Source organism: Physeter macrocephalus, chromosome 9 (genome assembly GCF_002837175.3).
Source record: "Physeter macrocephalus isolate SW-GA chromosome 9, ASM283717v5, whole genome shotgun sequence".
In the NCBI taxonomy this organism is placed as follows: Eukaryota; Metazoa; Chordata; class Mammalia; order Artiodactyla; family Physeteridae; genus Physeter; species Physeter macrocephalus.
In genome coordinates, this window is record NC_041222.1 from 14,120,878 (window position 1) to 14,146,218 (window position 25,341).

Sequence of the window (25,341 nt, forward strand, 5' to 3'; positions counted from 1 at the left end):
TATATATATATATATATATATATACACACACGTATATACCGCATCTTCTTTATCCACCCATCTGTCAATGGACATTTAGGTTTTTTCCATGTCTTGCTATTGTAAATAGTGCTGCAGTGAACATTGGGGTGCATGTATCTTTCCGAATTATAGTTTTCTCAGGTTATACGACCAGGAGTGGGATTGCTAGATCATATGGCAACTCTATTTTTAGTTTTTTTAAGAAACCTCCATACTGTTTTCCATAGTGGCTGTACCAATTTGCATTCCCACCAACAGTGTAGGAGGGTTCCCTTTTCTCCACACCCTCTTTAACATTTGTTAATTGTAGGCTTTTTAATGATTGCCGTTCTGACCAGTGTGAGGTGGTACCTCATGGTAGTTTTGATTTGCATTTCTCTAATAATTATCGATGTTGAACATCTTTTCATGTGCCTGTTGGCCATCTGTATGTCTTCTTTGGAAAAATGTCTATTTAAGTCTTCTGCCCATTTTTCGATTGGGTTGTTTGTTTTTTTGTTGTTATGGAGTTGTATGGGTTGTTTGTATACTTTGGAAATTAAGCCCTTGTCGGTCACATTTTCTCCCCATCTGTAGGTTGTCTTTTTGTTTTGTTTATGGTTTCCTTTGCTGTACAAAAGCCTGTAAGTTCGATTAGGTTCCATTTGTTTATTTTTGCTTTCATGTCTGTTGCCTTGGGAGACCGACGTTTAAGTGTATTTTTAATACACTGATGTTTAAGTGTATTTTTTAAAGTTATAAGGATAAATAACATGATTGATAATAAGAAGTTAACTAAAATAACTCAAAACCGAGAGGGGTTTGAGTAAAAGTGCTCTAACCTGCCCATCTTTCGTGAAGGGAGATATTGCACACCTTTTTTAATTGACCAATTCAGAAAGAGATTAAGTATATTTGTTAGAATTGCATTGGTCATTGCCAGCAGAACTGAAACTAGAAATGAGTAAAGTGGTTTGTACTTAGGCTGGAACTAGAGATGATTTGGAAGAGGGGACTTCTATTTTTTATTTGTACACTTCTTAGGAGTGTTTAAAAGATCATGTCTATGTAGTGCTTTTATTAATAAGTAACAGTTATTTTTAAAAAACTAACCAAGATCCAAAGGAAGAAACTCCTAAGTTTTGGAAACTATCATAATACTGATACCAAACTCTAACAGAGAAGAAAACAATAAACTTTTAATTTCATGAATTTATAAATATTGATGCAAATAAATGTTAATAAAACAGATTTGGTAGTAAATTAAAAGACTAATGTGATCCCCAAAGAGCATTTATTGTCAGAACATAACAACATTTCAACATTAGGAAATCAATTCTTACATGTCTACATGTTGACAGATTAAGGAAAAAGCCATAATCATCGCAGTAGACTGAAAATTCAACTTTCTTTCCTGATTAATAAAATCTGATAGTAAAAGACAAATAGAAGTATACATTTTTAGCTTTATAAAAGTGGTTGAAACATGTATGACAAACTTTAACTCAATATATAAAGCATTTTTATAAAGCAATAAGAAAGAGATATACCCAATAGAAAAATAACAATAGGAGGCAAATCACAGAATAAATCAACTGTCCTCAAAACATTGAAAAAGTGTTCAGCTTTATCTTATTTAAAGAAATGTAAGCATAAGCTACAAAATAAAAACTTAAACTGTTACGTTGGCAATTATTAAAATGCTCGTGCTCAGTATTGGTGAGGTTGAAAGAAAAAGGCTCTCATCTAGCTGGAAGATTATATATTGACAAAATAATTCAGGAAGTAATTTGTCAATGTATTAAAAGCATTAAAAGTATATATACCCTTTGATCTAGAAATTCTATTGATATATCTAGGAATTATACATTAAGAAATCACTCGAGATAGATGCTCACAAAATTTAGCAACAGGATTATCAAAATACTGTATTTTATAACAAAAAAATAGAAATAAACCAAATGTCCAACAATGGAATAATAGTTAAGTGAATTGTAAGTTCATATAATAGAATATTATTCACTCATCAGAAGTGATGTTGCACATGAATACTTGTTGATATTGAAGATGTTTGATACACTCAGTGATAAAACCAAAGCTTTAAACAATAAAACAGTATGATCTTGTTTTCATTTTAAAGGATTATCTATCTGTCTGTCTCTCTATAGCTCTATCTCTCATCTACCTATTTACCTACCTACCTACATGAAAAAGACTGGAACAATATTTATCATGAGTTAATGTTAGTTACCACTGGTTGGTGTTTTTTCATTTTCTTTATTATTTGTATATTGTTGCTTATTATTCTTTTTTAAAAAAATAAACAAATATTGCTTTTGCAATGATAAAGCAAATGCTATTTTAAAATAAAAGTATGTATGTATTTTCTCTTTTGTGCAACGTATGATGAAGGTTTACTATTTATTAAATAAAATGACTTACAAATCAATTAGAAAATGAACTATGCAATAGAAAAATGAGTTATAGATAATTCCCCAAATGAGAACTATAAATGACCTGGGAACAAGAAAAATTCAACCTCACTAGTAATTTAAAAATAAAATCAAAATGAGATCATCTTTTTCTATAACCAAGTAGAAAAAAGCCTTCTAAAAAATAGAGAATTAATTCTCTATGTATGACAGCAAATGTTTAGGGCTATGAGATCCGTTGTACAACGCAGAGATGGGAACAGTGTTTCTAGAGAATATGACGACACAAACAAAAGCCTTAATTTTGTTCATGCCATTTGGCTTGGATATTCCCTTTTTCAGAATTTCCATAGGAGATAATTATAGGCTTGTGCAAATGAGGATGACCAATAGAGTATTGTTTCTAATAGCGAAAACTGGAAAAAACTCAAATGTTTCACTTAAACTCAAATATTTTAAAAATAAGAAATTAATTAAATTATGGTATATCCATAAAATGGAATATTATTCAGAAATTAAACTGAACTTTTAGAAAAATAGTTAATGATATAGAACAGGTTTATAATATCCTGCAAAGTGGAAGGAGTGCTCCTTTTCTGCTCTATCACGATACCAGGGAATGTGTTCTTTTGGTGCCCTGGAACTCTTGTCTTGTTTGATATTCAACCATTTAACATCACCTGTGGGTGCTTCACTGGTGCCTGTCCTGACACTTGGTAACAATGACCCTGTGAGTCTCTCTCCTGATCTTTTTGAAGTTATACAATGATTTTACAATGGGGAAAAAAAAATCTGTATTTAAAAAGGAAAACAATACTGGTAAATACTGGGCCCATGTCCCTGAGATAGAGAACCTTGTGATGACCACTAAGGAAATAAGACAGTGATCTCGACAAAACTTGAAAATGCATTTAGAGCTAACAAAAAAAATACACATGCCATCAATTGGATTTTTTTATTAAATTGACAGTGCTAAAATATACTTTTTTGCTATTCAATGAAAAGACTGGGATAGGAAATCAGGAGTATAAGGGGTATGGTGTATGCTTTGAAACTACATGCAAATTACAACTCACCTCCACAGAGTCATTGTGATTCACTTGTTCCCTCTGTAATCATTGGAAGCACCTCAGCATGATGATTGAGAGTTCAGCGTCTTTTGGTCACAACCTAGGCTCTGCTGCTCTGTGTGCTTAAGGCCAGTTACACAATCTCTCTGTGCCTGTTTCCTCACCTAAAAAATGGGCATAATGATAGTACTGACATCACAGGGATATTGTATGTTTTAAGTTAATATATTTACTTCAATTTAAAAATATACAACTCTCTCACTTGTGTGCTTTATAGAGAAGTTCGATGTAATTCTTATACTCGTAGGTTGTCTCATTCCCTCCTGGCCCCCTTCAGGCTACTTTCAAATTTTTATCTTTGTCTTCAGTATTCTTCAGTTTAATATGATATGCCTAGGTACAGAAATTTTGGTGTTTGTTCTGCATGAACTTCCTGCATTTGTGGTTTTGTGTTTGTCATTAATTTTGAAATATTCTTTGCAAATATTACTTCAAATATTTCTTGTGTTCTAGTCTTATTCTTTTCCTTCTGGTATTCTAATTGTGCATGTTACACCTTTTGAAATTGTCCCACAGTTGTTGGATATTCAGGGCTCTTTTCTTTTCTTGTTACATTTCAGTTGTGGGCATTTCCACTGACGTATCTTCAAGCTCCCTGATTCTTTTCTCAGCTATGTCCATTCTACTGATGAGTCCATGAAAAATATCCTTCATTTTCATTACAGTATTTTTATTTCTAGCATTTTTTTAGACTTTCAATATCTCTGTTTATATTACCTATCTGTTCTTACATGTTGTCTACTTTTTTTTTCATCAGAGCCTTTAACCTTCAGAAGTGTTTCTCCTGTATATAGCTTTCTCCCCACTGCTACTTACTTGCTTCCCTAGCTATATCATCCCCAATCTATGTCCTTGAAGTCCTCACCCCTTTTAGCTGAAATGTTTCTCCTTAGGTGAGACATAAAAGCTGGAAGAATCTGGACTAAGCAGTAATTATCTTCCACTAGCTGAGACAAGACTGTCAAATTCTTTCCCATGTAATGTAGGACTTTGTTACATGATACCTGGTTAAGTTCTTGGAGGTAAATCTCACAAAAGTTATGGAGTTTCTTTAAATCTGTACCCTCCAGGATTTTTTCACTCTTACACTAGTCCACAGCCAGCAGACTCTGCCAATTTATCAAAATGCCAATTAAATATTCCTACCAGCTTAAAATATATATATATATATATGCCTTAGAGTAAGCATTCAGTAAATGCTAGCTGATGGTATTACTCTTATTACTATTGTTACTATAATGGGATTTCTAGTTGTTATTTTAGTTTTCAGTTCCTTTAAATAGTTAGTAAAATTGGATGGTCTATATAACAGTTCCTTGCTTGCTCACGTACTCATTCACTCACTGTATTTACCTATGTCTCTCTGACTTTTTTGCTTTGAAATCTTAAATAGCAGAGCCTAAAACACACACAGAGAATCTATGAGGCTGTGGAAGGCATGCAGAAGAGACAGGAAAGTAAGGGCAGTTATCCAGCAATGGGGAGGGAAACAGAGCACAGCTCGAAGCAGCAGACAGTAGAACAGGGCAATGGAAACCGTTCTGAGGGGCAACACGTTCCCAGCAGCACTAGCCCCAATGGCAGGTCCTCCAAGTAACCTCTAACTGTCCTGACCCTGCTTTTCTATGGAGTAGTTTTTCTGAATGGCCTGACTTCCATGTCTTTCTTTTATAATAAAACTCTGTCAGCTGAGGAAAACTGAAGACGTCTTTGACGTTTGCAGAGCATATATGACACACACATGTGTCATGCCATGGATAACTATGGAAACTTCCAGCCTTGATGGTGGCCCTCTCCAAGTTTTCTGCTTTGCTGGCCGCTTGCCTGCTTGACTCATGCTGCAACCTTATTCCTCATCTAGCCCTTTGGATGACTGTCTTAACTTTGGACTTACCATCATGACTTTAACCTAAGGCACCTCTCAAGGTCTCAGTGCTAACTTCTGGCTTCCTTATTTGTAAATCAGAATTGTTAGTAAGCACATATTGTCATAGCCCATGGAATCTTCTCTGCCATGAAATGGTAGAAAGATGAGACAACAGGCAGTGATAGAGTGTGCGTAATGGGCAGCCAGATTGAAGGGGAGGTGGTGTGTCCAGGAGAATTTTAGAAAGTAAACTGATAGAGTTTTCATGGGTGAAGGAGAGGGACAAGTCTGTGTTTTTGTCTTGGTTGCCTGGAATGACTATGAACAAGAAAATGGCAGGTTTTCCAGCAAAGATGAGAAAGTTTTTGCATGCAGCTGCATTTGGAGATTTTAGGTAGAGACTTCCAGAAGCAGTTGAAAATCTACTTTCAAGAATTCAGACCATTTCTCCATTGCCCTAACTACCAATTAGGTTGAATGAAAGTAAGCTGATATAGGGTAGACTGCTATTTTCTCTTCCCTGTTTATTTGCTTTTCGGGAGAATTTGGGTTCACACTATATCAGGAGAGACTCATATCATCCATGTTGGCCTCAGATAAAGCTATATTGTGTGGGCACCACTGAGAAATCTTGTGCACCAAGAATCTGACTTCCAGAGGGTTTTTTTTTTTCTTTGTAAGAATCATAAGATGTAACAAGATAGGTGAATAGTCATGCAGAAAGTTGATAAGCAGCCCTACATTAATTCTACTGCCTATCAAATTGGTTTCTAGAAGGAAAAAAATGTCAGAATGCACAAACATCAGGTTTGCAATAACTCAGAGCCACAAGAGCATCTTGTAAAATCCCATATTATAAACTATGCTTTATAAAGAGATTTAATAGACTGTGGCAATAAAATTAATGAATGACAACTTTAAAATGTGTGGCTTCAAAAGCAAGTGCAGAAGAAAATGGTAATACTTTGCAAAAGGTATATATGTAATAGTCCACAATGTTATTCAGAAAGTTATTATTTCTGCCAGGGTGTTTGTTGTATGGATGAAATAAAAAGAAAAAATAGCTAAATAACCAAAAAAGAACCGAGTTCTGAAAAAAGGAAGAAATAAAGATAAGAGCAAAGAAAAAGTACCAAAAAAACTTTCAAAGGAAAAGGTAAATTAATTAGCCACAAAAGATTTTTTCAGAAAAGAAAATGTAGGAATAAAATAAGCAGATTAAGTTCATGACAAGTGCACACAAAGGAAAAACTTCTAAAGAAGAAACACAAAGACAGAAAAAGGGAACTTATTTCTTATCACAATAAGAATATAGCCTTGCTGATTTATCATTTTATTCCTTGGAAACCTTCTATCAATAAAGTAAGCCACAACTCTGTAGAATACAAACAAATATAAAAGTGTGAGTTAAACTCAAGAAATATTGAATAAAAAATCAACACCCGTCTTTGGGTGAGGAGACGATAAATGGTTTTTCCTTCTTTGTAGTTTTCTGTGCTTGAGCTAAACTTCTTACAGGAAGATACGCTACTTTCCTAATGGACGGGAATGAACTCTATTAAAAATGGAGCTCTCAGCTGCATTTTGTATCAAAATTTAATACAGCAGAGTCTTACTCTGCTGCCAGCCAATTCAGGAACTGAACAGGATGACATTCTTTCCTGTACAGTATGTAATACAAACTTTCCCCATGAGGAAGAGTAGTTATCTCCAATTATCTGACATTTTTCCTCCCCTGCCTTTCCCATCACCCACTTTCCACCCACCCCAGGAGTTCTGCCCAGGCTTTTTTTTTTTTTTTTTTGAGAAACAAACAGCATGGTACCCATGCCTGCTACTATTATTTCCTATCTGGGTTTCCTTGGGCCTTCTGATGTTGGACTCCCCTGGCTCCTAGAGTCCGAGAGGAGACTGGAGAGTTCCACCTGCCCATCTTCGACCTCAGACACCCACACTCCCCTCTGCCCGCTCACACATGCGTTCCAGGATTCGGTGGATGCTGGTGAAACTGGGCCTGTCTGCAGGCAGCTCGCTCCAACACAGACGCATCAGATTGTACAGTTCCAGGGGGCAGTTCTCTGGGCAGGAGAGGATGTTGCCGTCCCGCACGTAGCAGATGACCTCCTCGTGGGCCATCCCGTAGTAGGGCTGCAGGCCGTAGGAGAAGATCTCCCACAGGAGCACCCCGTAGGCCCACACATCAGACTCCGTGGTATAGCGGTTGTAGAAGATGGACTCCGGGGGCATCCAACGGATGGGGATGGCGTCGTTTTCGTTGGCTTTGTAGTAGTCAGCTGAGTAGATGTTTCTAGAGAGGCCAAAGTCGGCGATTTTCACCACCATGTTCTCACCCACAAGGCAGTTTCTGGTGGCCAAATCCCGGTGGACAAACTTGCGTTCGGAGAGGTAGGCCATGCCGGCGGCCACCTGCCTGGCGATGCACAGCTGCTCGGCACAGGAAAGGGGCGGCGGGCCGGGGCTGGAGGCCTGCGCCCCGCGGGTCAGGTCGCTGGGACTGAGGCTGCGTCTGGGGTGAGGGGACATGCTGCGGAGGAACTCATTGAGGTCCCCGTAGGCCATGTATTCAAAGAGCAGGCACATCGGCTTCCCCACCGCACACACGCCTAGAACCAAAACAAGGCCTCCTGTTAGAGGTTGCGTTTCTAAAGTGACACGTGGGAAAAAATTGTCCGAAAGCAAATGACCAGATCAGAAAATGTGGTGCCTTGGTTTTCTGTTGAGGGCATCATAGTCGAACTCTGACCCCCTTTCTTTGTGTAAACATCTCCTATTTATCTTTTAAGATTCAACTGATTTATCACTCCTCATGGGGTGCTTCAGCTCCTGACATTTCCAGGATCAGATTTTCCTTCCGTCATTCTTTATCCTTAATCCTGCATCCTATCTACCTGCCTGTTATAATCATCCATTTAGCTGAGGTTTCTTCCCAACATTTTAGCCCTTTAAACTAGAGATTATATCTTAAGTCTTCTTTAAATTCCACACACCTACCGTGTGTCTGGCGAGCAAGTACTCCATAAATATTGGGTGAATGAATTTATGAATGGATGTTTGCTTTGAGTATGTAATGCAATTGCTCTATTTTTCTGCTTCCTTTCTGAAGAAGGATGACAAGGAAGCTGTTGTATGAAATTTGGAAAGGAGCACACAAACAATCCAAGATCTTAGATGAAGTATTCAGGTTACTGCAGTAAAACATTTAGGTAAATTTACAATGTTCATTCCAGAAAGAAACAAAATGTTAACATAAAGAGTCTTAGATTTAGTGCCAGGAAGACATTTGTTAATTTTAAAATCTTGCTGTATTTGAGAGGGAAATGGACAACTTGAAATATTAGGTCAGATGGTCACAATTTCATATCAGCATAAAAATAGATCATTAACTTTTTTTTTAATACTATTACCTTGGCTTGTTTATTTTGGTGTTAGTTTTTAATTCCAGGGACTTTAGCAATCTATATTTATATGTACTATATAAATTCAGTTAAAAATTAAAAAATTAAATACAAAATTGGTAAAAGAATTAATGAAATGACAACATATTTCTCTGAGAAGTTTTTTAAAACTTCAGTTTTTTGAATTTAGGTGATTTAATGAAATAGTCGACTCCCTTGTACAGAATATATTCTATGGGGAGGAACAGAGATATCTCTCTGATCAAGGAATGAAAGAAAAAACGTAAGTGAAGTATGAAGGAGAAAAAACTTGGCAAGCCTCTGTTTTCTGATGCAATACATTTCTTCACTTATATTTTCATACCTAAGAGTTTCACAATGTTAGGATTATCAAATTCTGCCATGAGGGCTGCCTCCCTCTGAAAGTCTGCTTGCATATCTGCTGAGGCTTCTTCTTTGAGCATCTTCACTGCCACCATTGTGAAAGGTTCATAGGGAAGTAAGCCTGGAGCCCTGAGAGATACATTTATTTAGCAAGAAATCAAAGATCAGGAAGATTACACAGAGTCACATGATAACTACCCATGTATACACATCCCCACACTCATGCAGCCTTTCCCAGAGCCACAGAACCAAAGTAAGATGCCAATGGCAGGTCACACTTAAAGCTCCTTGACTCCAATGAATAAAAATCACTGGGGTTATTTTCAACATAGATTGTTTGAAAAATGCATTATTTATTAATAACAGAAAACCAGAAGTGCCCAAATCCAATGGGATTATCATTACCATCCTAACCCCTTCATCTCTGGCCAGAATATAAATTCCTGGAAGGCAGGGACCATGACTTATTCATCTTTATATCCCTAAAGAGCCTAAAAGGGTACCTTGCATATTTTTTGGTTCCCAATAAGTATTTGTGTGAGATTTTCATTAATCATGTAACCTCCATACCAGGGCCACTGTGAGTAGAAGTAAGGTTGTATCCTGCCCAAGAGCAACAGGCCAAAGTAACAATTGGTGATTAAAACCAAGTCCACACTCTGTGGTCCAGCCGTGTGTCTGTGGAGCTACATCCATGCAGAGAGGATATTTTATTCCAACTCACACAAAGACATTAACTGGGCTAGCATTGGCCCTAATACATACTCGTGTTTTTGAGCTCATTGTTGGCTGACATTTTTGCATAATTTTTTTTTCCTTTTTCTGTCTTGCCATTCTGTGAACATCTATTTAATATCCATACATATCAGGCTTTGAGTTCTTAAACTGAAACACTATTTCAAAGTAAACATTAAGTGAAGCGGAGACTATAGCAATTGAAAATGGAAGAGATTTTAGAAGTATTTACTAAAAGCAATGTGAGAAATGATTATTTAAAATGTACAAGGAAATTCTCTTCTGAAAAGAAAATATGATTAAACTTTGCTAATTGCTTATCAACGGAACACTTTATAAAGATTCTCTGCATATACACAACCCTATTTTCCAGCAGAGGGGGAAAAGTATCAAGATTCAAAGTACAGTACTCAATAAAAATAAGGTGAATGATGTGAAGAATGAACTAATTTGATAATAACTATTATACGTATTACATAGAATCAAGTTAATGTCTGGTAACTTTTCAGACACAACGTATTTCAGTTGGTAGTTGTTTTTTTTTTAACGTGGGCAACTTTACCTTGCTTGAAAGACCCTTCCAAATGCTCCCTCTCCGATATCTCTCACATATTCAATATTATTCCTGGGATACTCCAGGCTGAGCAATTTGGGATTCAAAAGAAGTGGCATCCTCTGGTACATGGGGTTGGGATGAAGTCTGTCTAGCAAGAGCTCAGAAGGAAGAGTAGTGAGGGTTACAGCCGCCGATTCTCTGCAGGTAAGACAGGTAAGATCAATAATGAGCTGAGGACCAGGTGAGAGCTTTGTACTCAGACTTAGGTTCTAAAGAGACATGGTGTATAGGAGGAAACAAATTATGCTAAGTTCACCAAAGATCCTTCCGTTTTAGAGCAACGAAGAATTTGGTTTGGAGCCTAAAGTTACATTCTTTTTTTCAGGAATTGTGTCACTATCCAATCTGGTAGTGGCAGTGGGGCTGAGGGGGCTGATAGGGAGCAGGAACGGCCATATTCTTCCAAATTGTGGTTTAGATTCTATCTGCTGTGAAAAACTAACCTTAGGACATGTGATCCTATGCAACAAGTCACTGACATTTTTAAAGATCATGGTGGGGCTGCTTACCGTTAAAGCAAGGCAATGGCTGTCATAAGGGAAGTGGCAGTGTTATATATACCCCTCCTCCCGTCTCCAGCTTCAATACCAAATATGTAAAGGTTTTAAAAACGTTACTACACGTGATTCACTTAAACTAGAATCTCACCTTTTCTTATTTTTCCATTGTTTTCGTCTTCGGCAGCAATAAAGAGTGGCTATGGTAAGAAGCACGAATATGGCAAAGCTGGACATGATGGAGATTATTACGGTCATGGAGTATGTAGGTGAGACAGAGGAGGAGGACAGGGAGGAGGAAGGCACGTTTGGAATGTCCACACTCGGCTTTGAGGACGTCATTGGTGGGAATGCTGTAAGTCAACAACAGAGTTTCACTCATTCTTAAACTTTTAAGCAGCGACTTTTGTATTCAGGCAATCAGGAAACTAAATTGAAGATTATGTTTTAATGTATCAGGTTCTCCCTGGTTGTATATCTATAAAGCACTATTGTAAGAATCCAGTGAAGTCTAGTGGGTAAGTAAATCCAGCTTACAGAATCATAGAATTTTGAAGATGAGACTCAGAGAAAGGAAATACTTTTTCCAAGACAAATGCAAATCCTGGGCTAGTGTCTTTACACTCATCATAGTTTTGATGACCTGACAACAATCATGGACATTGTTAAGTTATTAAATAAAAGATTTTTATGAAATTGAAGTCAGGATTGTCTAAAGCTGAGGTTTTGTACATATGTATTGCTGATTTACAAACAGAATTAAATGGAAGAACATGAAAAATGGAAATAGTAGGACAGAAATGAGAAAGTTAGATCATCTAACAGTTGAACTCCTGTCAAATTCCTATTAAAAAGGTCAATGCAATATACAAATAAGTTAAAATCTGTATTACCACTGGAAACCCAAAGATGTCATGCTAATGTCCCTCTGTTTGTAGGGTGCAACGTCCATTGTATATCTATTAAAACAACATTATGAATTATATTTTAAATCCTTTTAGTTGACTGAGTAAAGACAAAAACATGGATACAGAATATTTTAATAATATAATCAACAAGAATGTCTTAATAGTGAAGAATGAACTTTGTACCCTAAAAAGACAGAATAAACCTTATTTTCAAATATTTGTGGGATACTGACAGACACGGTCTTTTTTGTCAGGTCACAAAGATGAATCTCAGTAAATTTCAAAAGAAGAAATTATGCAGATCTATTCTTTGATCAAAATACAATTAATAATAGATTAAATAAAATCCAATAAGACATTAAAAAAAGAAACATTTTAATAACCTTTCAATCAAAGAGTAGAAAGTAGCCATAGTTACAGATGACAAAATAACTTCCTAGCAGTGTTGATGAGATTTGGCCAAAGATGTGTTCGGTGATAAACTCATAGCATTATCTTCTAACATTAGATAAAAAGAATGAAGTGAATGAACTAGATATTTAATTCAAGACTTTGGAAAAGAAACAAAATCTACAGAAAACAAAGGAAAACAGGTGATATAGTAACAGCCATGTACAAGCAGAAATTAATAAGTTAGAATACACATAACACAAATGATAGAATTTAAAAATAGGTCAATAGTTTTTCTGATAAATATTTACAAAGTAGTCTAATTGGTGACATTTTAATTTTAAAATGAAAAAGGCACAAACATACAAAATTAGGAATGATAAAGTCATTTTAACAATAGACTCAAAGGTCAATAAAAATGAAATAATATATAACTATGGAGTTACATTTTTAAAATCTTAAGGAAAATGGTAGGAGCACATTAATTACCAAATTTGAAGAATCAGAAAATCTGAAACTAGCCATAATCAGGAAATTGAAGTCATTATAGAATTATGGCTACAGTCTTTCAGTATTGGAAGAGACACAATTTTCACAGTTTTATAATATATTCCAGTAAGAGAAAAATCTTTCAGATTGTTTTAGCAAGTTATTATAATACTAATATCACAACCTGACAGTGTTAGCACAAAAGAAAAGTGCAGATTATAGAGCATAGATTTAAAAGAGCCTAAATGAAATATTAGAAATTGACTGCAATATAGTAAAAAAAAAAAAATGATTTCATAGAAGGAACTATATTATTGTAACACATTCACAGAGTCAAAGGAGAACTTTCATTGCAGGGATGCCTGAAGCCATTTGAAATAGGACACGTAAAAGCAGAGATTATAAGGGATGCCTACGTATGACTTCTTAGTCTAGGCATGGAAGCAGTGATTATGCCCTGAGCACCAGTGGCTAAGCAAGTGGGTTTGAAGCCTGTGGAGACCAAGTTTGGTTACCCCTGTGACTCAAGCAGGCACCTGGAACTAGAAGAATATTAGCACAGCAGTAAAACATTCGTGCAGGACCAATGACAGCATTTCTCATCAAGCATCACAGCAGTGGTGGAAGTAACAGACTTCCCAGGCTCCGCTGTGATGGTTTGAAAGCTGCTCTGACTTTCTGTGGACTGAGTCATTCGAAGATTTAAAAAATCAATCCAAGATGAGTGGGGAGGGGTGCTTAAATTGGAGAGCTAAACTTAATGCTAATATGAAAGTAGGAGCAATCATTAAAAGACAGGGAGAAGGGAAGCAAGAAGGAAATATCCAAAAGACAAACTAATGATTAAAAAAAATCTTCCATCACCCTTCAAAGTGAACTGGTAATATCCTTTAGAGTTTACTCAGAATGCAAGAGACTCGCCAAGAAATATTTGAGGGCTTTACACACTCCCACAGAATATGAGACGGTCTACCTAATAAGGATGACTTCTCTGTTCAACGATCGACCTACCTGAACAGCTAAAGCCAATTTCTTTGATAATTGTATTTAACTCAGGGAACATATTTTTAGACATTCCTCACCATATGGTCAGATGAAATGATCAGTTTATGACATCTGGAGTTCATTTTTTACATATAGCAAAGATTTCATAAAATGATTTAGCTGATCTGTGCTGCTCTCAATTCCTTATAATCAGTGTAGAAGGCAGAAATCTGGATGCTTTTGTGTGTCTTATTTCTGTCTAATCTAGAATTGAAGGTCAGCACCTTTCATACGGTAAACCCTCGATGAATGCTTGAATGGATGAATGAGTAAACAATCAAAGGATAACAAACATCACAGTCATCAATTAAAAGTCCAATCAAAGTTAACTTTGGTTGCTTCTGTGATAAAGAATTGAAACATTTCTTTTTCATTCTTTCAAGTTGGGAATGACAATTTGACAGGCTTCCAGAATAATAGATTTTTAGGGTTTTCCAGAGCTGTTCTTGTTTCCTAGCTCTGAGTGATTCAGTTGTGACCAGCAGCATTCTTTCTTCGATATTTTAAGTCTTAGTCCTTTAAGCTGGTAAAATCAAGTCCTGGCATTTAGCCAAGTGCAGAAACAATTAGGCCTGGAATATCTAGCCCAAGAAATGAATATGATTTGAGCCTTGAACATGAAAATCAGAGGAAGTTAGTCGACATGAAAAAAATTTCTAATTTCATTCTGAAGATTTCTGCATTCTGGTAGGCTTAACGTACCATCTGATACACGTTAGTTTCTAGGACACCCCTTTTCAAGCAACCTTCTTGAATTCTTTCCTAGAGATTTTGAGATGACCCTTTTAAAACCATTTGATTTGACTCTGTAAACTTTATACTATTGGATGATACAAAAATCATGAATGCAAAATCAAAAGATGATATTTTAAATTGGCTTATTTTAAAGCCATAGAAGGGATAAAGCAACTTAGTAACCTTGAAGTGGGAGATGGGATTTGTATCATTCACTAAATATGGTGCTCTCCATGGCCTAATTAGAAGCTATAAACTGGGATCTCCGATGACCTTCCTGCATATTCTACCCTGGGTGAGTATAGTGAAAAGACTTTGAGAGGGACTGTACATCCCGTTCTGGACATCATGAAATACGGGTGTAAATACGCATGCATGAATCCAGTTACATACACATAATGTTTCAAGGGCACAAACAAAATCACTTACTTGTTAGGTTTTCTTTTTTATAATCTGAAGGGGAAAGGATAAAAATTTGTTTTAAGTGAACATCCAGATACCTCCTGTGTTCTGTGAGAGAGTGCTAAGAAATGCAAGTTCTCTTTCAGCTTTTTAATATACAATGGGAAAACATTCTTCCCATTCGAATGCGAAAGGATTGCATCTTTGAAATTAAAACAGCTGTTAGGGCTCACCACATAGTTCCTTACAGATGAAGTTCATTAAAGCAAAATGCAGCCATTCAGCTTTGTTTTGTGAGATCAGCATTTGCAAACATATGGCTTATTTTTGCATGCTGAAAAATCTGCTTCCTTGGGTAAGAAAGAGGACTTTATGCCTTTATTCCACTCCTCTGACAAAATATGAACTGTTTCTTAGCCATTTCTCTGCACATTCCATAAAATGTTATGAGCTCTCATAAGATCTGCTTATGAAGTAAGGTAAGATCTCAAGCAGCAGCGAAAAGTGCTCTTTAATTTCTTTTAGAACAAATGGAATAAATCCTTATGCTAACCGGTGCAATTAGGATAGCAACAGGATTCTGTTATTAGGTATGGAAGGAAGGCAGAACTCAAAAAATATTGGAAATGCCTAGAAATATTAGGAGATTTAAATTCACACCTTAGTTTCCTCAAGATAGTAAATTTCTCTGAACCTCCAAAGTCTCGAGAGAACTCTGTTACCTAAATATGGCAGTCTGGTACAGGCCATGGGGTCCCAGTGCATGCTGGGGAGTTTGTTGCAGTCCGGCATGGAGAGCAGATGTATCCCAGATCTGTAGAGTCCCCTGTGCGTCTTTTCTTCCACCGCTAGCCATTCTTTTGCACAGAAGAGCTCCTTTACTGCCAGGCAGTATTCTCTAAAATAATTTAGGGAGAACAAAATTTGATGAATCATAGCACGTTGAAGCCAAATTGGTGGTGGAGCCTAAATCCCATATTTTCAAAACATCATCATAGTACACTGTTTGTTCTTGCAAAAGTGTTTTTGTAAAGATCCTTTTATTGTAAATAATGTGAGAAGTTATGAAATATATAGTATATTATCCCATGAGATGAAATGCTGTCTTGTTTTTAAAACATCACTAACGCTACTGGGGAAAAGAACTTTCAAGTTCAAAAGGTAATGGATTAGGAATCCCAGATATGTTTTCTCTTAACTTCGTATTAAAGTAACTACAAAGGTACAGAAACAAGGTAGGCAGAGCTTTAAAAGATCATTGTCAAGCAGTTTCCAGCCTGGGAGGTTTTTCTGTAATCTCAGGGCTAATGGGCAGGGCCTGAGGAACACAGTCCGTGTCTCTGTGTACTGTGTTCCCTAAAACAGAATAGCATCACCTTCCTGAAAGGTTATAGGAGGGCTTGGGAGTCCTTACCCAGCCCTACCCTTGGAGAAGCTGAGTCCTATCCCATTGCTGTGTGTGCTTTCATCTGAGAAAGCTAGAGTAAGGTCTGTGTGAATAAGAAGCTGCAATGTTCATCTCTATGTTGTACTGAGTGAAAAGGCTGAAGAAAGATTAGGTAGACCAGTTGGACTAATTAGAATTTTGTGGATTAATATTTGTTCAAGCTTATCTTATAGGAAATAGGATAGACTACATAGGAAAAATCAAGTTAGTTCCAAATTAAGATATTTGGGATTCATAATAAGAGGAAATTAAAGATAATGAAAGAAATTAAGGATAATAATAGTAATGTCATTCATTCAATATATGAAGTATAAAAGAGGAGGAAATTTTGTGTGAGTGTGTACATTCGTGTGTGTGTGTAGTTATATATACATGTATATATATTTTTTACTACTCATGCCTACACTCCTGCTTTCCCAGGCAACCACTTGCCAATATGGACCAACTGAGCATGTGCAGAATGAAAGGGCTGTGCATACTAATGTGATGGGATATAATGGGAGTCATGAGTACAACGATGGAAAGTAGATTCTTAATATGTCTGCAAAGGAAGAGGGAACAGTGGGGCTTTCAGGCTTCTGAGACTCTGAGGAACTGGAGAAACATTGCTTGGCTTGCTTCTTCTTATGCCTGGTCCCATCCTTGGGTCATATAAGCAAATCTTTCTGCATTCAGATGTTACAGTTAAACTGTGCAAAAGCAATATGGGACATATGAAAGAACTTTTTAGCCCACATTATGTGGAGAAAGCAAATACCTGGGAAAATTATTTTTTATTATACATGGAAAGACACGTTAGAGAATTTAAAAAATTGTTTTGTTTTCATTGACATGCACTGAAGCATGGCCTCTACAGAAGAGTTTTTCACGGGGAAAAAAAAATCAAGATGAAATGGAAAATAAAGTGAAAACTAGGTTAAGTTAAACATGGTAGTGACTGAAGAAAATAAAGACCACAAAGAAGTGAAAACAACTTTGTTTCACTGAAACAAGTGAAATCTTCATTGAGAAAGAAATGGCACAGCAAGATATTGAAAAAATAATAGGGGAAAACTTTAGAAGTTCTAACTGAATGCATAAAGAAAGATGAAAATAGTGAGTAAGGAGATAACTGAGAGGGAGAAGCAAGCAAGAAATTCAAAGTACAAATAATAATGTTTCCCAACAAGAAACTAGAGCACATAAAAAAATAGAAAAATACTCAGAGATATACTATAAGAAAAATTCTTAAAATAAAAAGGACATAAGTCTGATGATGAAATCATATTATCCATTCTTTTTATATTACTTATAGGAAAGAAAATAATGAAAAGAAATCTACTCCCAAGTCTTTTTAAATGTCTTATTTTTTAAACAATTATTGATTATATATAAGAGAAAAGAAAACCTTAATGAAGTATAAAAATGTGAAAATTTCTAGACTATATTTTTCAACCCCAATGTGAATAAATTGTTTACAAGGATTAAAAAAGTAGAAACAATTTTCAGATTAAAAAAATACTCAGGGACTTCCCTGGTGGCACAGTGGTGAAGAATCTGTCTGCTAACGCAGGGGACACAGGTTCGAGACCTGGTCGAGCAAGATCCCACATGCTGCAGAGCAACTAAGCCCGTGTGCCACAACTACTGAGCCCGCATGTCACAACTACTGAAGCCTGCATGCCTAGAGCCCATGCTCCACAACAAGAGAAGCCACTGCAATGAGAAGCCTGCGCACCACAACGAAGAGTAGCCCCCGCTCGCCACAACTAGAGAAAGCCTGAGTGCAGCAACGAAGACCCAATGCAGCCAAAAATAAACAAATAAGTTAATTAATTAATTTTAAAAAATACTTGTTTAAATAATAGCTGGAATTAAGAAAAAAATTTAAGTACACTACAAATGGCTCACAGATTTAAGAGTTAATTAACTATGCTATTCTAATAAATTTGAAATCTCAGTGAATGGGATTTTTTTCTAAAAAAACAAAAAAGTTAAATTATTTTCAATCTTGAGAAAGAACATCTGTGGCCTATGCATGTAAACTGATCTAGGGCATAAATGTTGGGAAATTACTCAATAAATTTATTTTGTGCTAGCATATGAAGATACAATTCAATTTTAATTCTCATTGTTCCTCAAAAGATTCTTAGATATCATGTCTGATGAAAATATAATCTTAAGTGAAGAAACAACAAATTATATGTCCTAAGTAATTTTTTTTAAGATTTTTTTTTGATGTGGACCATTTTTAAAGTTTTTATTGAATTTGTTACAATGTTGCTTGTGTTTTATGTTTTGGTTTTTCGGCTGTGAGGCATGTGGGATCTTGGCTCCCTGAAGGGATTGAACCCACACCCCCTGCATTGGAAGGTGAAGTCTTAACCACTGCACCGCCAGGGAAGTCCCTATATTAGTCTTAAAATGTCTTCAAACCCTCAAAATTTGCAGTAAGTTGAAGAAAGGAGCACTCTATTTTAATGACCTCTGTAGTCCTTTTATATTAAATAGAATGCCTTAAAACTATTTCAATATTTAAATAGTTCCTGGTTTTATCAAAACAGTTGGAAATGTGCTGTGTTGGTAGTCTTCATGTGTTTTCTTGAAAAGCAAACAGTATCCATCCAGTTTCTAATATATACCCTGGGTACAATTTATCCTTTAATCCTCTCAGCTCTATTGCAGACAAGGAAACTGAAGTTTACCTGAGGTCATATGTCAGTGCATCTAGAAAGCAGTACAAAACAGTATTTGAACTTTGTTCCATTTAGCTCAAAAGCTACATTGATTCCTGTCTTTTCTACACAAGAAGTAAATAAAGGCAAAGATAATTCTATTGAAAGTGGGTTTATAAATTTCAGTGTTTAAAGAGTAGGGGGTTTTAAAGAAATATCTGTTTTATAACTGTTTCTACTCCTTCCACCCCCCATGACACAAGAGTGTCATTACTTAAATTAGACTATTGGGTGGAATGTATTTTAATATTCTGACATGCTCACCAAGATCTCAAATTTATTGGCAAATAATGCTGAAATACTTGATATGTAGTCTTTATTTTCTCTATCTTGGCTTCCTAATGAGGTCCATATTAGTTTGGGATTTTGTTTTTTACTTCCTAGAAAGCAGGGATGTTTATGAATATGATAATAATGTGAACAATAACAAATGTAATAGAATATTATACCTTTTATGACATTTTCTAACTTAGAGCCCTTGTATAACAGGGTATCACCAGTGATTCACAAGGTAGGAATTTTGTCCAATTAATTACCTTATATTTTGGACAAAAGCCAGCTTTTGCCTTTAGTCTTACACCTAACAACTTCCTCTTTTGAAAACTTTTCCTGTTGGCAGACAGACAAACAGAATTTCCCCATTTATTTATTTTGTAAATTTTACCTGCAAATGGGTGTAGGAGTAGGTGCCACCCCAGGGTTACATTCTTGGAAGATGTGGTTACACAGTAAAGCTTCAGCAGCCGGCCTGCAGAATGGGCTCACTGCTTTCAGTTCATTCCAGGCAGTGTGGACCAGTAGTTCTTGGACCTCCTCAGGGTCTGCGTAGGAGTTGTTGAAGAAAACAAGAGCATCTTTTGCCAGGACAGCATTACACACCTCCCCTCTGTACTGGGCGCAGTAGCCCTTGTTATCTTTCTGTGGTTTACTGAAAGAAGCAGTGAAAAACATTCCTGATCACATGCTATTTCTTAGCATTCCATCTGCCTTTTTGTTTGTTTTCCATTTCCACATCTGCATCACAGAAATAGAAGATTGCACCAGCAAATTGGTTGAAACGTTCCATCTGAATATTGTCTTCATTTCCAGCAGCAATTATATTACCTCTAGCTACTCCAGAGGGCTATGAAGAGGATCAAATGTGATAATGGATGTGGAAAGCTTTGGAAACACTCAAGGCCAGAATGGATGGGAGAGTTTTTATTGTTTCCATCATAAATAAAATTTGACTCCACATTTGTTACATATAAGCAGACATAGCAAATAAATACATCTAAAAATATATTCATCATCATGATTAATAAGTGACTGAACGTAGTAATTGCTCTGATCCAAAGAGCTTGCAGCTTGATGAACATAGTTTATTTAAACATTATGATAGTTAAGGATTTGAATTTTGTGTCACATCTTCCAAAATCAGGTCCTCTCACTCACACATTTTCCCAGCATTCCATTAAAGAATAAGAAGAAAGCCACACAGGGAGGAGAAAGCATTGGCTATGGCTCTCAGAGGAGCTAAGTAGCATCTTCACTTTTGCTATTTTCTCACCACATGTCTTGGGGAGGGTCATCTGGTCTCTGACAATGTCCTAATCTGTAAAGTGATGTAATTATCCTGAACCCAGGTTATTGTGTGTTCATGGGTAATAAAAGTGTTAGCACAGCAATAAGATTAAAAGCTTATCTGCTATAACAATTGAAGAGGACAATAAGAAAAATGGAAAATGCAGCTGGTACTCCCTCCACATATCCACTGCTTCCTTAATGCAATGCTGGGAATTATAATAACTCCTATACTCACCTGACAGATATTTATTGAGCACTTATTATGTGCAGGCACTGTAATGGTTTCAATATATCCTTATGCCTTCCATCAGATATCTCATTAACAATGACAGCAAATTCAAGTTGCACTCTCATTTAGATTTGTACATCTGGAATTTAGCATTTCATTATCTTTATATAAAGGATTTCAAGGAAGGAAAATTAAACAAATTGGAATTTGTGGGGATTGTTTAAGTTGCTAACAGACGCCATTTGAATTTGAAAAGTTGATTAGAAACATCATTGACTGGTCTTTGAAGCAAATCTATTAAATGAGATACAACTCATTCAGGTAAAACAATGAACTTCCGTGAAACACTATATTTTCAAATGATGTTTTGTAACATAGAATTATTCTCTAATTCATACTAGCATTCTACTAATTAGTCAACATGAACTTTATTGCATTACCTGTAATTCATTGGGGAGTTTTTAAATGAAGGCCTTGAATAAGAAAACGCAAAACTCCCATGAAAACTTGGGCCCTATAGGGTTGAGAAAACACCCAGAAAAATAGCTCATGACTCAACCTCTGAGGGAACTCAGGGTATGCTGACACGAAGAAAGTTCTAGAGAAGCAAGGATACTGTGCTTTAAGAAACTGAATAATAATACCTAACAATTAGAAATACCCCAAAATGGCTTACAAAATGGTCACACATATTGATAATCCTTCCATAAAAAGAGAGGATGGATAAGAGCAGGTGTGACTCTTTTCACTTAGAAAAAAACTATAGGGACTTCCCTGGTGGCGCAGTGGTTAAGAATCCACCTGCCAGTGCAGGGGACACAGGTTCAAGCCCTGGTCCGGGAAGATCCCACATACCGCGGAGCAACTAAGCCCGTGCACCATAACTACTGAGCCTGTGCTCTAGAACCTGTGAGCCACAACTACTGAGCCCGTGTGCCACAACTACAGAAGCCCGTGTGCCTAGAGCCCATGCTCTGCAATGAGAGAAGCCACCGCAATGAGAAGCCCACGCACCGCAACGAAGAGTAGCCCCCGCTCGCTGCAACTAGAGAAAGCCCGTGCAGCAACGAAGACCCAACACAGCCAAATATAAATAATAAATACATAAATTTATGAAAAACTATATCATGTAAAAGTTGAATATTTCTCCTAGTGTCTCTGAGCTGAGAATTATTCATCCATGTTGCACGGTCATGTGTTAACTACTGAATGACACTTCTTTATTTTTCCATGAATATTTTTAATTTAAAAAATTCATGATTTTTTTTCTTTAATTACATAAGCAAAAAACATTTAAAAGAAAACATTGAGGGCCTCCCTGGTGGCGCAGTGGTTGCGCGTCCGCCTGCCGATGCAGGGGAACCGGGTTCGCGCCCCGGTCTGGGAGGATCCCACATGCCGCGGAGCGGCTGGGCCCGTGGGCCATGGCCGCTGAGCCTGTGTGTCCGGAGCCTGTGCTCCGCAACGGGAGAGGCCACAACAGAGGAAGGCCCGCATACCAATACCACAAAAAAAAAAAAAAAAAAAAAAAAAAAAAAAAAGAAAACATTGGAAACTAAGAAAAATTACACAAAAGAAAAAATGAAAATAGCCTCAGAGATAAGGATTATTAATAATCAATTAAGAACCAATTCTTAAAAAAAAAAAAAAGAACCAATTCTTTTTTTCTGAGTTTCTGCTGCTTCTCTTTTAAAAAGCCCTGGAAAAATCTTTAGAACAACCTCAATGTGAATTAATAGTACGGAGTCCTCATTGATTTTTGAACATTAGCTATATAATGCCAAAGGAAAAAAAAAAGGAAAAGCAGAATAGATTTTGAATAGAAATGAGAAGATCTTGGTTTTAATTGTCTTCCTACCAGCTTGAAGATAACTAGCCTGTGAAAACCCTTTGCATGCTGGGAAAAAACATACAGATACAAAATATATGGTTCTTATCTATTTTCTCTGTCTCTGTGATGTTCTGGGAGCATTAAAGACTTAGCTTTGGTAGTATATCTTTGCTTGGATTAGCCCCACAAGGTAAGGGATAGATAGGACCAAATATATATATATACAGGAATAGAGTGAGTGGTTTAAAAATACACAGGGAGGACACATGTGCTGAACAGTGTGCGAATGAAAGATGGCATGTCTTCTGCGGGTGGCCTGTAGTTTAATTTCCCTTTTACTATGTTTATATATATATATATATATATATATATATATACACACACACACACACACACACACACATACATAATACATATATAAAGAGACTGCCCAGTCACGTTTCAGTCAGAGTTGGAACAATTTCCTCCCCTGTTTTGCTGACTTATCAACCTCAAATTTTATGCAGTGATCAAATTTCAGAGGCAAGATATGGAGGCCAATGGGGCCATTTTTTCCCTCATCCTTCTAACCCTATCACTTAAAAAATTTAAGGAGGTCACAGCAAAACCCAGGGAACAAGATGAATGCAAACAATTTCCGTTGGTGTCTTCTGTCTTTTGCAAGCGACGAGTGCCCTTTCTGTCCAGCTGAAGTCGTATTTCTCCACATGCAGATCTGGGGCCTGTGGATGGGGCAGCCACAGAGGCAGCTGGCCATGTTGCTCATTTGAACAGTGGGGCAGAGGTCACATGGATCTGTTCACAGAATGCTGGTTGTTTTGGAATGATCTGCTGGACTACCTCCAAAAATTCTAGTTAATATTGCACATGGAGCCAGTCCCTCTCTTGTCTCCTGACAGACTGAACCTGGCTGACCTCTCTTTCTGAACAGTTTCTCTTTTTGGAGGCAACAACTGATATTTGATCCCAAGTCCCCCTTCTAACTTATTTTATAGCAGACAACTCTCCTTGGTCGGATGGAATATTTAAAGGATTCTCACTACACCTTTTGCTTTTATTTTCTCTCTGCTTTAACATGTATGAATCACATTCGGTAGAATACAGTTGACCCTTGAACAACATGGGTTTGAATTGTATGGGTCCCCTTATGCACAGTGTTTTTTTTCAATAAATACTACAGTCCTACACGATCCCATCCGTAGTTGGTTGAATCCAAGGATGCAGAACGTGGATATGGAGGAACCACATAGACAGAGAGCCAACTCTAAAGTTATAAGGCATGCTGGTTGGTGCCCCTAACCCGTGAATTGTTCAAGGGTCCACTGTTTTAAAATGTGATCTTCCAGTTTCTATGAGGGCAACATCTCTTCCCTTTGAACACATAATACAATACGTTGTCCAAAGGCACATCCTGATGACCAGCCATGGCATGGTTGGTTGGGACAACCCCACTGCCCCAGCAGAAACTCCACACCTCTTTTCCTGCCCTCCCTAGGGCTGGCACACGTGAGAACGGGACCTCTCCTCTGATAGCGACACATCTTCTTCCTTATACAGCAACTGCCAGGCTCCCATTGTACTTTCCCAACAAATGTGATGGCCAGGGCCCTACGCCACTCTAAACTTCCAAAGCAAACTGGAATTCTTTTTATCCTTTCATGCCTAGTGTCTTTGTATATGATTCATTCTCTATGACAGGGATCAGCAAATAGAACCCACCAGTCAAATTTGGCCTACTGCCTATTTTTATACCACCTGTGAGCTAGGATGGTGTTTACATTTTTAGATGGTTGAAAAAATCAAAAGAAGAAGTGAAAATTATATGAAATTCAAATTTCAGTGGCCAGAAGTAAAATTTTATTGGAACAGAGCCAAGTTCATCCATTTTCAAATTGTCTGTGGCTCCTTTTGTGCTGCGATAGCAGAGCTGAGCAGTTGCAACAGAGACCGTATGGCCCACAAAGCCATATACTTGCTATCTAGCCCTTTGCAGAAAACCAAAAGTGCTTGTGTTATCACAAGTGAAAAATGGTATGGAATTTTCATTAGTTAGCATTTATTTGACTATAATCAGTTTAAATTCTTTTCATTTGCATTTAGTTGCATGTGAATGATTTATTTCTGTTCTTGAGCCCTCAGAATTTGTGCATGATTCCATTATTATGTTGCCTTGTAACATGTGTGTGTGTGTGTGTGTGTGTGTGTGTGTCGGTCCCCTAGTAAAATGTAAATTCCTTGGGTGCAGGGAATATGTACAATTTGTTTTGTTTTACCGCTTTCCAATATAGTGCCAGGAATAGAGTGAGTGTTTTAAAGATGCACAGAGAAGACAGGTGTGCTGAATGAAAGAGGTGTATGAATGAAAGATGGCATCTCTTCTGTGGTTGGCCTGAATTTTAATTTACCTTTTCCCGTGTTTATGTTGTATATCCCTTCAGTAGATATTCAGCTTCTCTGTAGAATCCTTCGGGTCAGGACTCTTTCTCAATACCTATTTATTAGGTAAACA

The 25,341-nt window shown here is 36.9% G+C and overlaps 1 protein-coding gene across 16 annotated transcripts in view; it reads right to left on the reverse strand.

Annotated features, from left to right (window-relative positions):
* Window positions 1–1,261: 1,261 nt before the first annotated feature.
* MUSK (muscle associated receptor tyrosine kinase) overlaps window positions 1,262–25,341 on the reverse strand; it is a 94,275-nt gene continuing 70,195 nt past the window's right edge. For 2 of the 16 annotated variants that reach the window (XM_055087027.1, XM_055087026.1), the window contains 8 exons: window positions 19,871–20,134; window positions 15,768–15,943; window positions 15,073–15,096; window positions 11,229–11,430; window positions 10,527–10,718; window positions 9,210–9,358; window positions 7,403–8,053; window positions 2,506–3,666 (listed from right to left, as the gene is read on the reverse strand). In XM_055087027.1, coding sequence (XP_054943002.1) covers window positions 3,626–3,666; window positions 7,403–8,053; window positions 9,210–9,358; window positions 10,527–10,718; window positions 11,229–11,430; window positions 15,073–15,096; window positions 15,768–15,943; window positions 19,871–20,134 — 1,699 coding nt within the window. In that variant the 3' untranslated portion in view covers window positions 2,506–3,625. Of the gene's footprint in view, window positions 8,054–9,209; window positions 9,359–10,526; window positions 10,719–11,228; window positions 11,431–15,072; window positions 15,097–15,767; window positions 15,944–19,870; window positions 20,135–25,341 lie in introns of all 16 variants that reach the window. The other 14 variants (XM_007106098.4, XM_028493666.2, XM_028493670.2 and 11 more) reach the window with 12 other exon arrangements.